General features: G+C 45.2%; 1 protein-coding gene across 2 annotated transcripts in view; it reads right to left on the reverse strand.

Moving 5' to 3' along the window:
* Positions 1–18,592, reverse strand: part of LOC118966703 (calcium/calmodulin-dependent protein kinase kinase 1-like) — a 99,554-nt gene that overhangs the window by 44,074 nt on the left and 36,888 nt on the right. For both annotated transcript variants that reach the window (XM_036989610.1, XM_036989611.1), the window contains exon 5: positions 6,228–6,364. In XM_036989610.1, the coding sequence (XP_036845505.1) occupies positions 6,228–6,364 (137 nt within the window). The remainder of the gene's footprint in view (positions 1–6,227; positions 6,365–18,592) is intronic.

Consider the following 18,592-nt stretch of genomic DNA (forward strand, 5'->3'; position numbering starts at 1 on the left):
AGGAGATGGGGAGAGGAGGACAGGAGGAGATGGAGAGAGGAGGACAGGAGGAGATGGGGAGAGGAGGACAGGAGGAGATGGAGAGAGGAGGACAGGAGGAGATGGGGTGAGGAGGACAGGAGGAGATGGAGAGAGGAGGACAGGAGGAGATGGAGAGAGGAGGACAGGAGGAGATGGGGAGAGGAGGACAGGAGGAGATGATGAGATGGGGAGAGGAGGACAGGAGGAGATGGAGAGAGGAGGACAGGAGGAGATGGGGAGAGGAGGACAGGAGGAGATGGAGAGAGGAGGACAGGAGGAGATGGGGAGAGGAGGACAGGAGGAGATGGAAAGAGGAGGACAGGAGGAGATGAAGAGAGGAGGACAGGAGGAGATGGAGAGAGGGGGACAGGAGGAGATGGAGATAGGAGGACAGGAAGAGATGGGGAGAGGGGACAGGAGGAGATGAAGAGAGGAGGACAGGAGGAGATGAAGAGAGGAGGACAGGAGGAGATGGAGAGAGGATGATAGGAGGAGATGGAGAGAAGAGGACAGGAGGAGATGGAGAGAGGGGACAGGAGGAGATGAAGAGAGGAGGACAGGAGGACAGGAGGAGATGGAGAGAGGAGGACAGGAGGAGTGGGAGTGGCTGGTTGCTCTGGGATGAGGCTGTAGAGTGAAACACTAAGAGAAGAGCTCCACTTTCACTGTAACTTATTATGACTGACTGGTACAGCGATGCTGGGAGCCCCAGAGGTACCCATGGCCACCCACTGACTCCATCCCATCTCCATCTCCGCGCCTCCACCCTCCCCTCCTTTCACTGTAACTCATTATGACTGGCTGGCATGATACCTCCTACTGACTCCAGCCCTCTCGATGCCCTCCACCCACCCGGCCCTCCATCAGGCCCTGATGAGGCACCCCAAATAAGTCTGGGAGCCCCCCCGCCATCTGCCAGTGATTGAAGAGCACTCTGATGATGTCACTGGGGAGACGAGTGCATCAGCGCGGTGCGTTCTGTCCGTCTCTCCTTGGTCTCTCCTAAATATATATCTCCTTCACATAAGACACTGTGGTTAGCAGCGCAATGATTGGTCACGTCCCAAAATGGTACTCTATCCCCTATATTACACGTCTTTTGACCGTAGTGCACTACACCGTGCCTTCTGAAACTAGTGCACTACACCGTGCCTTCAGAAACTAGTGCACTACACCGTGCCTTCAGAAACTAGTGCACTACACCGTGCCTTCAGAAACTAGTGCACTACACCGTGCCTTCAGAAACTAGTGCACTACACCTTGCCTTCAGAAACTAGTGCACTACACCGTGCCTTCAGAAACTAGTGCATTACACCGTGCCTTCAGAAACTAGTGCACTACACCGTGCCTTCAGAAACTAGTGCACTACACCGTGCCTTCAGAAACTAGTGCACTACACCGTGCCTTCAGAAACTAGTCAGACCCCTTTGACTTTTTTTTCAGCATTTTGTTACGTTACAGCCTTATTCTAAAATGGATTAAATAGTTGTTGTTTTTTCCCCCTCATAAATCTACACACAATACTCCATAATAATGACCGGGTTTTAGAAACGGAAATAAGGAGTATTCAGACCCTTTACTCAGTACTTTATTGAAGCACCTTTGGCAGGAATTACAGCCTTGAGTCTTCTTGGGTATGACGCTACAAGCTTGGCACACCTGTATTTGAGGACTTTCTCCCATTCTTCTCTGCAGAACATACTCAAGCTCTGTCAGGTTGGATTGGGAGTGTTGCTGCACAGCTGTTTTCAGGTCTCTTCAGAGATGTTCAATCGGGTTCAAGTCCGGGCTCTGGCTCGGCCACTCAAGGACATTCAGAGACTTGTCCAAAAGCCACTCCTGCGTTGTCTTGGCTGTGTGCTTAGGGTCGTTGTCCTGTTGGAAGGTGAACCTTCCCCCCCAGTCTGAGGGCCTGAGCGCTCCGAAGCAGGTTTTCATTAAGGATCTCTCTGTACTTTGCTCAGTTCATCTTTGCCTCGATCCTGACTGGTCTCCCAGTCCCTTCCAATGAACAACATCCCCACAGCATGATGCTGCCACCACCATGCTTCACCGTATGGATGGTGCCAGGTTTCCTCCAAATGTGATGCTTGGTATATCAGACCAGATAATCTTGTTTCTCTTGTTCTGAGAGTCCTTTTGATGCCTTTTGGCAAACTCCAAGCGTGCTCATGTACCTTTTACTGAGGAGCGGCTTCCGTCTGGCCACTCCACCATAAAGGACCGATTGGTGGAGTGCTGCAGAGAAGGTTGTCCTTCTGGAAGGTTCTCCCATCTCCACAGAGGAACTCTGGAACTCTGTCAGAGTGACCATCGGGTTCTTGGTCACCTCCCTGACCAAGGCCCTTCTCCCCCGATTTCTCAGTTTGGCAAACTAATACCATTTGAGAATGATGGGGACCACTATGTTCTTGGGGACCTTCAATGCAGCAGAAATGTTTAAGTACCATTCCCCAGATCGGTGCTTCGACACAGTCCTGTCTCGGAGCTCTACAGACCATTCCTTCGACCTCATGGCTTTGATTTTGCTCTGACATGCACTGTCAGCTGTAGGACCTTATATAGACAGGTGTGTGCCTTTCCAAATCATGTCCAATCAATTTAATTTACAACAGGTGGACTCCAATCAAGTTGTAGAAATATCTCAAGGATGACCAATGGAAACAGGATGCACCTGAGCTCAATTTCAAGTCTCATAGCGCTCGCTACACACGGTGTAGTGCACAGAATACTCCTGTAAATAAGGTATGTCTGTTTCTTGTGTTTATAAATTTGCACCCCAAAAAATATATCTTTGTCACTATTGGGTATTGTGATGTCATTATGGGGTATTGTGATGTCATTATTGGGTATTGTGATGTCATTATGGGGTATTGTGATGTCATTATTGGGTATTGTGTGTAGATTGCTGATCTTTTTATTTTATTTAATCAATTTTAGAACAAGGCTGTAAGATAAAACAAAGTGGAAAAAGTCAAGGGGTCTGAATACTTTCCTAAAGCACTGTGTGTATAGGGAATATATATATATATATATATATATACTGTGTATATATAGGGAATATATATATATATATATACTGTGTATATATAGGGAATATATATATATATATATATACTGTGTATATATAGGGAATATATATATATATATATATACTGTGTATATATAGGGAATATATATATATATATATACTGTGTATATATAGGGAATATATATATATACTGTGTATATATAGGGAATATATATATATATACTGTGTATATATAGGGAATATATATATATATATATATACTGTGTATATATAGGGAATATATATATATATATATATACTGTGTATATATAGGGAATATATATATATATATATATACTGTGTATATATAGGGAATATATATATATATATATATACTGTGTATATATAGGGAATATATATATATATATATATACTGTGTATATATAGGGAATATATATATATATATATATACTGTGTATATATAGGGAATATATATACAGTGCCTTGCGAAAGTATTCGGCCCCCTTGAACTTTGCGACCTTTTGCCACATTTCAGGCTTCAAACATAAAGATATAAAACTGTATTTTTTTGTGAAGAATCAACAACAAGTGGGACACAATCGTGAAGTGGAACGACATTTATAGGATATTTCAAACTTTTTTAACAAATCAAAAACTGAAAAATTGGGCGTGCAAAATTATTCAGCCCCCTTAAGTTAATACTTTGTAGCGCCAACTTTTGCTGCGATTACAGCTGTAAGTCGCTTGGGGTATGTCTCTATCAGTTTTGCACATCGAGAGACTGAAATGTTTTCCCATTCCTCCTTGCAAAACAGCTCGAGCTCAGTGAGGTTGGATGGAGAGCATTTGTGAACAGCAGTTTTCAGTTCTTTCCACAGATTCTCGATTGGATTCAGGTCTGGACTTTGACTTGGCCATTCTAACACCTGGATATGTTTATTTTTGAACCATTCCATTGTAGATTTTGCTTTATGTTTTGGATCATTGTCTTGTTGGAAGACAAATCTCCGTCCCAGTCTCAGGTCTTTTGCAGACTCCATCAGGTTTTCTTCCAGAATGGTCCTGTATTTGGCTCCATCCATCTTCCCATCAATTTTAACCATCTTCCCTGTCCCTGCTGAAGAAAAGCAGGCCCAAACCATGATACTGCCACCACCATGTTTGACAGTGGGGATGGTGTGTTCAGCTGTGTTGCTTTTACGCCAAACATAACGTTTTGCATTGTTGCCAAAAAGTTCAAATTTGGTTTCATCTGACCAGAGCACCTTCTTCCACATGTTTGGTGTGTCTCCCAGGTGGCTTGTGGCAAACTTTAAACAACACTTTTTATGGATATCTTTAAGAAATGGCTTTCTTCTTGCCACTCTTCCATAAAGGCCAGATTTGTGCAATATACGACAGATTGTTGTCCTATGGACAGAGTCTCCCACCTCAGCTGTAGATCTCTGCAGTTCATCCAGAGTGATCATGGGCCTCTTGGCTGCATCTCTGATCAGTCTTCTCCTTGTATGAGCTGAAAGTTTAGAGGGACGGCCAGGTCTTGGTAGATTTGCAGTGGTCTGATACTCCTTCCATTTCAATATTATCGCTTGCACAGTGCTCCTTGGGATGTTTAAAGCTTGGAAAATCTTTTTGTATCCAAATCCGGCTTTAAACTTCTTCACAATTAGTATCTCGGACCTGCCTGGTGTGTTCCTTGTTCTTCATGATGCTCTCTGCGCTTTTAACGGACCTCTGAGACTATCACAGTGCAGGTGCATTTATACGGAGACTTGATTACACACAGGTGGATTGTATTTATCATCATTAGTCATTTAGGTCAACATTGGATCATTCAGAGATCCTCACTGAACTTCTGGAGAGAGTTTGCTGCACTGAAAGTAAAGGGGCTGAATAATTTTGCACGCCCAATTTTTCAGTTTTTTATTTGTTAAAAAAGTTTGAAATATCCTATAAATGTCGTTCCACTTCATGATTGTGTCCCACTTGTTGTTGATTCTTCACAAAAAATACAGTTTTATATCTTTATGTTTGAAGCCTGAAATGTGGAAAAAGGTCGCAAAGTTCAAGGGGGCCGAATACTTTCGCAAGGCACTGTATATACTGTGTATATAGGGAATATATATATATATATATATATACTGTATATATAGGGAATATATATATATACTGTGTATATATAGGGAATATATATATATATACTGTATATATAGGGAATATATATATATACTGTGTATATATAGGAAATATATATATATATATATACTGTGTATATATAGGAAATATATATATATATATATACTGTGTATATAGGGAATATATATATATACTGTGTATATATAGGAAATATATATATATATATACTGTGTCTATATAGGAAATATATATATATATATATACTGTGTATATAGGGAATATATATATATACTGTGTATATATAGGAAATATATATATATATATATACTGTGTATATATAGGAAATATATATATATATATATACTGTGTATATAGGGAATATATATATATACTGTGTCTATATATGGTATATATATATACTGTGTATATATAGGGAATAGAGTTTAGAACACAGGTAGTTCATGCTGTGTATTCTGTGGAGGTATGATGAGGTTAGCAGCATCAAGGCTTAGCATGCAACCCAAATAGCTCCCTATTCCCTTTCATCTGTCTCCTCTCCAAATAAGCATCGCTCCTTCAGCCTTCCCCTCAATATATGACACTGTGTGCTGAATGAAAAGCCTGTAGCTGATGTCTGGTAAATGGACATTCTTTGTAGTTCTGTTGTGGTGGCAGCATGTCTAATGTTTTCTACAGTAACAACTGTCAATGAAAGTGTTGTCTTGCTGGGTGAAGCTTAAAATGCATATTTGTCATGGCCTCTTAGGTCAATTAAATTGCTTTAAGATTCCACTTCACATTCTCCTTGCTCGCTTCTTTACTAGAGACAGACACCGTGAAACAGACTCTACTCTCACTTCTTTGACCTTACGTTTCAGCTTACCTAGTGAACTACCTGTGCTAAATAAATAACAATGAAATGAAATATTGTTTCTTTACCGGGTACAAACACAGACGTTGGGCAGACACAGTGAAACAGACTGACACTTGGCCTATGGTTTCTTGATCAGAGACACAGTGAGGTAGGCTCTCCTCTCACCTCCACCAGTTTGACTATGTTGAGATGGTCCAGCTTCTTGAGGATGGCGATCTCCTGGTACACCCTCTCCAGGGGGCCTAGGACTTTGGGCTGCTCCCCCTGGACTGCAGCCTTGGGACCTCTCGGAGGGGGGCGACCTGCAGGGAACCAACAACCCCAAGCCTCACGTCAGCTGCAATTTTAGACAATTAAATTAAATGTAACACAATTCAATCCATTTTTAGATACTTTCATTGGATTTCGACATGATGCGCGAAAAACGCTAATATTAACAGTCCCATGATTTGAATGGGATTTGTGCCACAAATGCTAAAATATTAGCGTTTAGAAGCAGTGACAGGGAAACTTAACCAAAACATGGATTCCTGTCCTATCTTATCCATTGGGTGAACTATTTAACTCTTTAATCTCTTTAACCCTTTAAGCTCATGGAAATAGGCCTATATGGACAGAACCCAATTCAAATGTTTCTAATAGAAGAACTATAAACGGGGGCGGCAGTGGTTAGAGTGTAGAGGAGGTAGGTAGCCTAGTGGTTAGAGTGTAGAGGAGGTAGGTAGCCTAGTGGTTAGAGTGTAGAGGAGGTAGGTAGCCTAGTGGTTAGAGTGTAGAGGAGGTAGGTAGCCTAGTGGTTAGAGTGTAGAGGAGGTAGGTAGCCTAGTGGTTAGAGTGTAGAGGAGGTAGGTAGCCTAGTGGTTAGAGTGTAGAGGAGGTAGGTAGCCTAGTGGTTAGAGTGTAGAGGAGGTAGGTGGTCTAGTGGTTAGAGTGTAGAGGAGGCAGATAGCCTAGTGGTTAGAGTGTGGAGGAGGTAGGTAGCCTAGTGGTTAGAGTGTGGAGGAGGTAGGTAGCCTAGTGGTTAGAGTGTAGAGGAGGTAGGTAGCCTAGTGGTTAGAGTGTAGAGGAGGTAGGTAGCCTAGTGGTTAGAGTGTAGAGGAGGCAGATAGCCTAGTGGTTAGAGTGTAGAGGAGGTAGGTAGCCTAGTGGTTAGAGTGTAGAGGAGGCAGGTAGCCTAGTGGTTAGAGTGTAGAGGAGGCAGGTAGCCTAGTGGTTAGAGTATAGAGGAGGCAGGTAGCCTAGTGGTTAGAGTGTAGAGGAGGTAGGTAGCCTAGTGGTTAGAGTATAGAGGAGGCAGATAGCCTAGTGGTTAGAGTGTAGAGGAGGTAGGTAGCCTAGTGGTTAGAGTGTAGAGGAGGCAGGTAGCCTAGTGGTTAGAGTGTAGAGGAGGCAGGTAGCCTAGTGGTTAGAGTATAGAGGAGACAGGTAGCCTAGTGGTTAGAGTGTAGAGGAGGTAGGTAGCCTAGTGGTTAGAGTATAGAGGAGGCAGGTAGCCTAGTGGTTAGAACTCTAACTGGTGTTGCTAAGTGACCAAACACCTCTCCAAACTGTGGGTTTCAGTGAGCAGTCTAACTGGTGTTGCTAAGTGACCAAACACCTCTCCAAACTGTGGGTTTGAGTTAGAACTCTAACTGGTGTTGCTAAGTGACCAAACACCTCTCCAAACGGTGGGTTTCAGTGAACGGTCTAACTGGTGTTGCTAAGTGACCAAACACCTCTCCAAACTGTGGGTTTGAGATAGAACTCTAACTGGTGTTGCTAAGTGACCAGACACCTCTCCAAACTGTGGGTTTGAGATAGAACTCTAACTGGTGTTGCTAAGAGACCAGACACCTCTCCAAACTGTGGGTTTGAGATAGAACTCTAACTGGTGTTGCTAAGTGACCAAACACCTCTCCAAACTGTGGGTTTGAGTGAGAGGTCTAACTGGTGTTGCTAAGTGACCAGACACCTCTCCAAACTGTGGGTTTGAGTGAGCGGTCTAACTGGTGTTGCTAAGTGACCAGACACCTCTCCAAACTGTGGTTTTGAGATAGAACTCTAACTGGTGTTGCTAAGTGACCAGACACCTCTCCAAACTGTGGGTTTGTGTGAGCGGTCTAACTGGTGTTGGTAAGTGACCACACACCTCTCCAAACTGTGGGTTTGAGTGAGAGGTCTAACTGGTGTTGCTAAGTGACCAAACACCTCTCCAAACTGTGGGTTTGAGTGAGAGGTCTAACTGGTGTTGCTAAGTGACCAGACACCTCTCCAAACTGTGGGTTTGAGATAGAACTCTAACTGGTGTTGCTAAGTGAGGAGGCAGGTAGCCTAGTGGTTAGAGTGTAGAGGAGGCAGGTAGCCTAGTGGTTAGAGTATAGAGGAGGCAGGTAGCCTAGTGGTTAGAGTGTAGAGGAGGTAGGTAGCCTAGTGGTTAGAGTATAGAGGAGGCAGATAGCCTAGTGGTTAGAGTGTAGAGGAGGTAGGTAGCCTAGTGGTTAGAGTGTAGAGGAGGCAGGTAGCCTAGTGGTTAGAGTGTAGAGGAGGCAGGTAGCCTAGTGGTTAGAGTATAGAGGAGGCAGGTAGCCTAGTGGTTAGAGTGTAGAGGAGGTAGGTAGCCTAGTGGTTAGAGTATAGAGGAGGCAGGTAGCCTAGTGGTTAGAACTCTAACTGGTGTTGCTAAGTGACCAAACACCTCTCCAAACTGTGGGTTTCAGTGAGCAGTCTAGCTGGTGTTGCTAAGTGACCAAACACCTCTCCAAACTGTGGGTTTGAGTTAGAACTCTAACTGGTGTTGCTAAGTGACCAAACACCTCTCCAAACGGTGGGTTTCAGTGAACGGTCTAACTGGTGTTGCTAAGTGACCAAACACCTCTCCAAACTGTGGGTTTGAGATAGAACTCTAACTGGTGTTGCTAAGTGACCAGACACCTCTCCAAACTGTGGGTTTGTGTGAGCGGTCTAACTGGTGTTGGTAAGTGACCAAACACCTCTCCAAACTGTGGGTTTGAGTGAGAGGTCTAACTGGTGTTGCTAAGTGACCAAACACCTCTCCAAACTGTGGGTTTGAGTGAGAGGTCTAACTGGTGTTGCTAAGTGACCAGACACCTCACCAAACTGTGGGTTTGAGATAGAACTCTAACTGGTGTTGCTAAGTGAGGAGGCAGGTAGCCTAGTGGTTAGAGTGTAGAGGAGGCAGGTAGCCTAGTGGTTAGAGTATAGAGGAGGCAGGTAGCCTAGTGGTTAGAGTGTAGAGGAGGTAGGTAGCCTAGTGGTTAGAGTGTAGAGGAGGCAGGTAGCCTAGTGGTTAGAGTGTAGAGGAGGCAGGTAGCCTAGTGGTTAGAGTATAGAGGAGGCAGGTAGCCTAGTGGTTAGAGTGTAGAGGAGGTAGGTAGCCTAGTGGTTAGAGTATAGAGGAGGCAGGTAGCCTAGTGGTTAGAACTCTAACTGGTGTTGCTAAGTGACCAAACACCTCTCCAAACTGTGGGTTTCAGTGAGCAGTCTAGCTGGTGTTGCTAAGTGACCAAACACCTCTCCAAACTGTGGGTTTGAGTTAGAACTCTAACTGGTGTTGCTAAGTGACCAAACACCTCTCCAAACGGTGGGTTTCAGTGAACGGTCTAACTGGTGTTGCTAAGTGACCAAACACCTCTCCAAACTGTGGGTTTGAGATAGAACTCTAACTGGTGTTGCTAAGTGACCAGACACCTCTCCAAACTGTGGGTTTGAGATAGAACTCTAACTGGTGTTGCTAAGAGACCAGACACCTCTCCAAACTGTGGGTTTGAGATAGAACTCTAACTGGTGTTGCTAAGTGACCAAACACCTCTCCAAACTGTGGGTTTGAGTGAGAGGTCTAACTGGTGTTGCTAAGTGACCAGACACCTCTCCAAACTGTGGGTTTGAGATAGAACTCTAACTGGTGTTGCTAAGTGACCAGACACCTCTCCAAACTGTGGGTTTGAGTGAGCGGTCTAACTGGTGTTGCTAAGTGACCAGACACCTCTCCAAACTGTGGGTTTGAGATAGAACTCTAACTGGTGTTGTTAAGCGACCAAACACCTCTCCAAACTGTGGGTTTGAGTGAGAGGTCTAACTGGTGTTGCTAAGTGACCAGACACCTCTCCAAACTGTGGGTTTGAGATAGAACTCTAACTGGTGTTGCTAAGTGACCAGACACCTCTCCAAACTATGGGTTTGAGTGAGCGGTCTAACTGGTGTTGCTAAGTGACCAGACACCTCTCCAAACTGTGGTTTTGAGATAGAACTCTAACTGGTGTTGCTAAGTGACCAGACACCTCTCCAAACTGTGGGTTTGTGTGAGCGGTCTAACTGGTGTTGGTAAGTGACCAAACACCTCTCCAAACTGTGGGTTTGAGTGAGAGGTCTAACTGGTGTTGCTAAGTGACCAAACACCTCTCCAAACTGTGGGTTTGAGTGAGAGGTCTAACTGGTGTTGCTAAGTGACCAGACACCTCTCCAAACTGTGGGTTTGAGATAGAACTCTAACTGGTGTTGCTAAGTGACCAGACACCTCTCCAAACTGTGGGTTTGAGTGAGCGGTCTAACTGGTGTTGCTAAGTGACCAGACACCTCTCCAAACTGTGGGTTTGAGATAGAACTCTAACTGGTGTTGCTAAGTGACCAGACACCTCTCCAAACTGTGGGTTTGAGTGAGCGGTCTAACTGGTGTTGGTAAGTGACCAAACACCTCTCCAAACTGTGGGTTTGAGTGAGAGATCTAACTGGTGTTGCTAAGTGACCAAACACCTCTCCAAACTGTGGGTTTGAGATAGAACACTAACTGGTGTTGCTAAGTGACCAGACACCTCTCCAAACTGTGGGTTTGAGATAGAACTCTAACTGGTGTTGCTAAGTGACCAAACACCTCTCCAAACGGTGGGTTTGAGATAGAACTCTAACTGGTGTTGCTAAGTGAACAGACACCTCTCCAAACTGTGGGTTTGAGTGAGCGGTCTAACTGGTGTCTCATTGGTCAAACACCTCTCCAAACTGTGGGTTTGAGTTAGATCTCTAACGGGTGTTGCTAAGTGATTAAACACCTCTCCAAACTATGGGTTTGAGTTAGATCTCTTACTGGTGTTGCTAAGTGACCAAACACCTCTCCAAACTGTGGGTTTGAGTTAGAACTCTAACTGGTGTTGCTAAGAGACCAGACACCTCTCCAAACTGTGGGTTTGAGATAGAACTCTAACTGGTGTTGCTAAGTGACCAAACACCTCTCCAAACTGTGGGTTTGAGTGAGAGGTCTAACTGGTGTTGCTAAGTGACCAGACACCTCTCCAAACTGTGGGTTTGAGATAGAACTCTAACTGGTGTTGCTAAGTGACCAGACACCTCTCCAAACTGTGGGTTTGAGTGAGCGGTCTAACTGGTGTTGCTAAGTGACCAGACACCTCTCCAAACTGTGGTTTTGAGATAGAACTCTAACTGGTGTTGCTAAGTGACCAGACACCTCTCCAAACTGTGGGTTTGTGTGAGCGGTCTAACTGGTGTTGGTAAGTGACCAAACACCTCTCCAAACTGTGGGTTTGAGTGAGAGGTCTAACTGGTGTTGCTAAGTGACCAAACACCTCTCCAAACTGTGGGTTTGAGTGAGAGGTCTAACTGGTGTTGCTAAGTGACCAGACACCTCTCCAAACTGTGGGTTTGAGATAGAACTCTAACTGGTGTTGCTAAGTGACCAGACACCTCTCCAAAATGTGGGTTTGAGTGAGCGGTCTAACTGGTTTTGCTAAGTGACCAGACACCTCTCCAAACTGTGGGTTTGAGATAGAACTCTAACTGGTGTTGCTAAGTGACCAGACACCTCTCCAAACTGTGGGTTTGAGTGAGCGGTCTAACTGGTGTTGGTAAGTGACCAAACACCTCTCCAAACTGTGGGTTTGAGTGAGAGGTCTAACTGGTGTTGCTAAGTGACCAAACACCTCTCCAAACTGTGGGTTTGAGTGAGAGGTCTAACTGGTGTTGCTAAGTGACCAAACACCTCTCCAAACTGTGGGTTTGAGATAGAACACTAACTGGTGTTGCTAAGTGACCAGACACCTCTCCAAACTGTGGGTTTGAGATAGAACTCTAACTGGTGTTGCTAAGTGACCAAACACCTCTCCAAACGGTGGGTTTGAGATAGAACTCTAACTGGTGTTGCTAAGTGAACAGACACCTCTCCAAACTGTGGGTTTGAGTGAGCGGTCTAACTGGTGTCTCATTGGTCAAACACCTCTCCAAACTGTGGGTTTGAGTTAGATCTCTAACGGGTGTTGCTAAGTGATTAAACACCTCTCCAAACTATGGGTTTGAGTTAGATCTCTAACTGGTGTTGCTAAGTGACCAAACACCTCTCCAAACTGTGGGTTTGAGTTAGAACTCTAACTGGTGTTGCTAAGTGACCAAACACCTCTCCAAACGGTGGGTTTCAGTGAACGGTCTAACTGGTGTTGCTAAGTGACCAAACACCTCTCCAAACTGTGGGTTTGAGATAGAACTCTGACTGGTGTTGCTAAGTGACCAGACACCTCTCCAAACTGTGGGTTTGAGATAGAACTCTAACTGGTGTTGCTAAGAGACCAGACACCTCTCCAAACTGTGGGTTTGAGATAGAACTCTAACTGGTGTTGCTAAGTGACCAAACACCTCTCCAAACTGTGGGTTTGAGTGAGAGGTCTAACTGGTGTTGCTAAGTGACCAGACACCTCTCCAAACTGTGGTTTTGAGATAGAACTCTAACTGGTGTTGCTAAGTGACCAGACACCTCTCCAAACTGTGGGTTTGTGTGAGCGGTCTAACTGGTGTTGGTAAGTGACCAAACACCTCTCCAAACTGTGGGTTTGAGTGAGAGGTCTAACTGGTGTTGCTAAGTGACCAAACACCTCTCCAAACTGTGGGTTTGAGTGAGAGGTCTAACTGGTGTTGCTAAGTGACCAGACACCTCTCCAAACTGTGGGTTTGAGATAGAACTCTAACTGGTGTTGCTAAGTGACCAGACACCTCTCCAAACTGTGGGTTTGAGTGAGCGGTCTAACTGGTGTTGCTAAGTGACCAGACACCTCTCCAAACTGTGGGTTTGAGATAGAACTCTAACTGGTGTTGCTAAGCGACCAAACACCTCTCCAAACTGTGGGTTTGAGTGAGAGGTCTAACTGGTGTTGCTAAGTGACCAGACACCTCTCCAAACTGTGGGTTTGAGATAGAACTCTAACTGGTGTTGCTAAGTGACCAGACACCTCTCCAAACTGTGGGTTTGAGTGAGCGGTCTAACTGGTGTTGCTAAGTGACCAGACACCTCTCCAAACTGTGGTTTTGAGATAGAACTCTAACTGGTGTTGCTAAGTGACCAGACACCTCTCCAAACTGTGGGTTTGTGTGAGCGGTCTAACTGGTGTTGGTAAGTGACCAAACACCTCTCCAAACTGTGGGTTTGAGTGAGAGGTCTAACTGGTGTTGCTAAGTGACCAAACACCTCTCCAAACTGTGGGTTTGAGTGAGAGGTCTAACTGGTGTTGCTAAGTGACCAGACACCTCTCCAAACTGTGGGTTTGAGATAGAACTCTAACTGGTGTTGCTAAGTGACCAGACACCTCTCCAAACTGTGGGTTTGAGTGAGCGGTCTAACTGGTGTTGCTAAGTGACCAGACACCTCTCCAAACTGTGGGTTTGAGATAGAACTCTAACTGGTGTTGCTAAGTGACCAGACACCTCTCCAAACTGTGGGTTTGAGTGAGCGGTCTAACTGGTGTTGGTAAGTGACCAAACACCTCTCCAAACTGTGGGTTTGAGTGAGAGATCTAACTGGTGTTGCTAAGTGACCAAACACCTCTCCAAACTGTGGGTTTGAGTGAGAGGTCTAACTGGTGTTGCTAAGTGACCAAACACCTCTCCAAACTGTGGGTTTGAGATAGAACACTAACTGGTGTTGCTAAGTGACCAGACACCTCTCCAAACTGTGGGTTTGAGATAGAACTCTAACTGGTGTTGGTAAGTGACCAAACACCTCTCCAAACTGTGGGTTTGAGTGAGAGGTCTAACTGGTGTTGCTAAGTGACCAAACACCTCTCCAAACTGTGGGTTTGAGTGAGAGGTCTAACTGGTGTTGCTAAGTGACCAGACACCTCTCCAAACTGTGGGTTTGAGATAGAACTCTAACTGGTGTTGCTAAGTGACCAGACACCTCTCCAAACTGTGGGTTTGAGTGAGCGGTCTAACTGGTGTTGCTAAGTGACCAGACACCTCTCCAAACTGTGGGTTTGAGATAGAACTCTAACTGGTGTTGCTAAGTGACCAGACACCTCTCCAAACTGTGGGTTTGAGTGAGCGGTCTAACTGGTGTTGGTAAGTGACCAAACACCTCTCCAAACTGTGGGTTTGAGTGAGAGATCTAACTGGTGTTGCTAAGTGACCAAACACCTCTCCAAACTGTGGGTTTGAGATAGAACACTAACTGGTGTTGCTAAGTGACCAGACACCTCTCCAAACTGTGGGTTTGAGATAGAACTCTAACTGGTGTTGCTAAGTGACCAAACACCTCTCCAAACGGTGGGTTTGAGATAGAACTCTAACTGGTGTTGCTAAGTGAACAGACACCTCTCCAAACTGTGGGTTTGAGTGAGCGGTCTAACTGGTGTCTCATTGGTCAAACACCTCTCCAAACTGTGGGTTTGAGTTAGATCTCTAACGGGTGTTGCTAAGTGATTAAACACCTCTCCAAACTATGGGTTTGAGTTAGATCTCTTACTGGTGTTGCTAAGTGACCAAACACCTCTCCAAACTGTGGGTTTGAGTTAGAACTCTAACTGGTGTTGCTAAGAGACCAGACACCTCTCCAAACTGTGGGTTTGAGATAGAACTCTAACTGGTGTTGCTAAGTGACCAAACACCTCTCCAAACTGTGGGTTTGAGTGAGAGGTCTAACTGGTGTTGCTAAGTGACCAGACACCTCTCCAAACTGTGGGTTTGAGATAGAACTCTAACTGGTGTTGCTAAGTGACCAGACACCTCTCCAAACTGTGGGTTTGAGTGAGCGGTCTAACTGGTGTTGCTAAGTGACCAGACACCTCTCCAAACTGTGGTTTTGAGATAGAACTCTAACTGGTGTTGCTAAGTGACCAGACACCTCTCCAAACTGTGGGTTTGTGTGAGCGGTCTAACTGGTGTTGGTAAGTGACCAAACACCTCTCCAAACTGTGGGTTTGAGTGAGAGGTCTAACTGGTGTTGCTAAGTGACCAAACACCTCTCCAAACTGTGGGTTTGAGATAGAACTCTAACTGGTGTTGCTAAGTGACCAAACACCTCTCCAAACTGTGGGTTTGAGTGAGAGGTCTAACTGGTGTTGCTAAGTGACCAGACACCTCTCCAAACTGTGGGTTTGAGATAGAACTCTAACTGGTGTTGCTAAGTGACCAGACACCTCTCCAAACTGTGGGTTTGAGTGAGCGGTCTAACTGGTGTTGCTAAGTGACCAGACACCTCTCCAAACTGTGGTTTTGAGATAGAACTCTAACTGGTGTTGCTAAGTGACCAGACACCTCTCCAAACTGTGGGTTTGTGTGAGCGGTCTAACTGGTGTTGGTAAGTGACCAAACACCTCTCCAAACTGTGGGTTTGAGTGAGAGGTCTAACTGGTGTTGCTAAGTGACCAGACACCTCTCCAAACTGTGGGTTTGAGATAGAACTCTAACTGGTGTTGCTAAGTGACCAGACACCTCTCCAAAATGTGGGTTTGAGTGAGCGGTCTAACTGGTTTTGCTAAGTGACCAGACACCTCTCCAAACTGTGGGTTTGAGATAGAACTCTAACTGGTGTTGCTAAGTGACCAGACACCTCTCCAAACTGTGGGTTTGAGTGAGCGGTCTAACTGGTGTTGGTAAGTGACCAAACACCTCTCCAAACTGTGGGTTTGAGTGAGAGGTCTAACTGGTGTTGCTAAGTGACCAAACACCTCTCCAAACTGTGGGTTTGAGTGAGAGGTCTAACTGGTGTTGCTAAGTGACCAAACACCTCTCCAAACTGTGGGTTTGAGATAGAACACTAACTGGTGTTGCTAAGTGACCAGACACCTCTCCAAACTGTGGTTTTGAGATAGAACTCTAACTGGTGTTGCTAAGTGACCAAACACCTCTCCAAACGGTGGGTTTGAGATAGAACTCTAACTGGTGTTGCTAAGTGAACAGACACCTCTCCAAACTGTGGGTTTGAGTGAGCGGTCTAACTGGTGTCTCATTGGTCAAACACCTCTCCAAACTGTGGGTTTGAGTTAGATCTCTAACGGGTGTTGCTAAGTGATTAAACACCTCTCCAAACTATGGGTTTGAGTTAGATCTCTAACTGGTGTTGCTAAGTGACCAAACACCTCTCCAAACTGTGGGTTTGAGTTAGAACTCTAACTGGTGTTGCTAAGTGACCAAACACCTCTCCAAACGGTGGGTTTCAGTGAACGGTCTAACTGGTGTTGCTAAGTGACCAAACACCTCTCCAAACTGTGGGTTTGAGATAGAACTCTGACTGGTGTTGCTAAGTGACCAGACACCTCTCCAAACTGTGGGTTTGAGATAGAACTCTAACTGGTGTTGCTAAGAGACCAGACACCTCTCCAAACTGTGGGTTTGAGATAGAACTCTAACTGGTGTTGCTAAGTGACCAAACACCTCTCCAAACTGTGGGTTTGAGTGAGAGGTCTAACTGGTGTTGCTAAGTGACCAGACACCTCTCCAAACTGTGGTTTTGAGATAGAACTCTAACTGGTGTTGCTAAGTGACCAGACACCTCTCCAAACTGTGGGTTTGTGTGAGCGGTCTAACTGGTGTTGGTAAGTGACCAAACACCTCTCCAAACTGTGGGTTTGAGTGAGAGGTCTAACTGGTGTTGCTAAGTGACCAGACACCTCTCCAAACTGTGGGTTTGAGATAGAACTCTAACTGGTGTTGCTAAGTGACCAGACACCTCTCCAAAATGTGGGTTTGAGTGAGCGGTCTAACTGGTTTTGCTAAGTGACCAGACACCTCTCCAAACTGTGGGTTTGAGATAGAACTCTAACTGGTGTTGCTAAGTGACCAGACACCTCTCCAAACTGTGGGTTTGAGTGAGCGGTCTAACTGGTGTTGGTAAGTGACCAAACACCTCTCCAAACTGTGGGTTTGAGTGAGAGGTCTAACTGGTGTTGCTAAGTGACCAAACACCTCTCCAAACTGTGGGTTTGAGTGAGAGGTCTAACTGGTGTTGCTAAGTGACCAAACACCTCTCCAAACTGTGGGTTTGAGATAGAACACTAACTGGTGTTGCTAAGTGACCAGACACCTCTCCAAACTGTGGGTTTGAGATAGAACTCTAACTGGTGTTGCTAAGTGACCAAACACCTCTCCAAACGGTGGGTTTGAGATAGAACTCTAACTGGTGTTGCTAAGTGAACAGACACCTCTCCAAACTGTGGGTTTGAGTGAGCGGTCTAACTGGTGTCTCATTGGTCAAACACCTCTCCAAACTGTGGGTTTGAGTTAGATCTCTAACGGGTGTTGCTAAGTGATTAAACACCTCTCCAAACTATGGGTTTGAGTTAGATCTCTAACTGGTGTTGCTAAGTGACCAAACACCTCTCCAAACTGTGGGTTTGAGTTAGAACTCTAACTGGTGTTGCTAAGTGACCAAACACCTCTCCAAACGGTGGGTTTCAGTGAACGGTCTAACTGGTGTTGCTAAGTGACCAAACACCTCTCCAAACTGTGGGTTTGAGATAGAACTCTGACTGGTGTTGCTAAGTGACCAGACACCTCTCCAAACTGTGGGTTTGAGATAGAACTCTAACTGGTGTTGCTAAGAGACCAGACACCTCTCCAAACTGTGGGTTTGAGATAGAACTCTAACTGGTGTTGCTAAGTGACCAAACACCTCTCCAAACTGTGGGTTTGAGTGAGAGGTCTAACTGGTGTTGCTAAGTGACCAGACACCTCTCCAAACTGTGGTTTTGAGATAGAACTCTAACTGGTGTTGCTAAGTGACCAGACACCTCTCCAAACTGTGGGTTTGTGTGAGCGGTCTAACTGGTGTTGGTAAGTGACCAAACACCTCTCCAAACTGTGGGTTTGAGTGAGAGGTCTAACTGGTGTTGCTAAGTGACCAAACACCTCTCCAAACTGTGGGTTTGAGTGAGAGGTCTAACTGGTGTTGCTAAGTGACCCAGACACCTCTCCAAACTGTGGGTTTGAGATAGAACTCTAACTGGTGTTGCTAAGTGACCAGACACCTCTCCAAACTGTGGGTTTGAGTGAGCGGTCTAACTGGTTTTGCTAAGTGACCAGACACCTCTCCAAACTGTGGGTTTGAGATAGAACTCTAACTGGTGTTGCTAAGTGACCAGACACCTCTCCAAACTGTGGGTTTGAGTGAGCGGTCTAACTGGTGTTGGTAAGTGACCAAACACCTCTCCAAACTGTGGGTTTGAGATAGAACACTAACTGGTGTTGCTAAGTGACCAGACACCTCTCCAAACTGTGGGTTTGAGATAGAACTCTAACTGGTGTTGCTAAGTGACCAAACACCT

This window comes from Oncorhynchus mykiss, chromosome 10 (assembly GCF_013265735.2).
Source record: "Oncorhynchus mykiss isolate Arlee chromosome 10, USDA_OmykA_1.1, whole genome shotgun sequence".
Taxonomy (NCBI): Eukaryota; Metazoa; Chordata; class Actinopteri; order Salmoniformes; family Salmonidae; genus Oncorhynchus; species Oncorhynchus mykiss.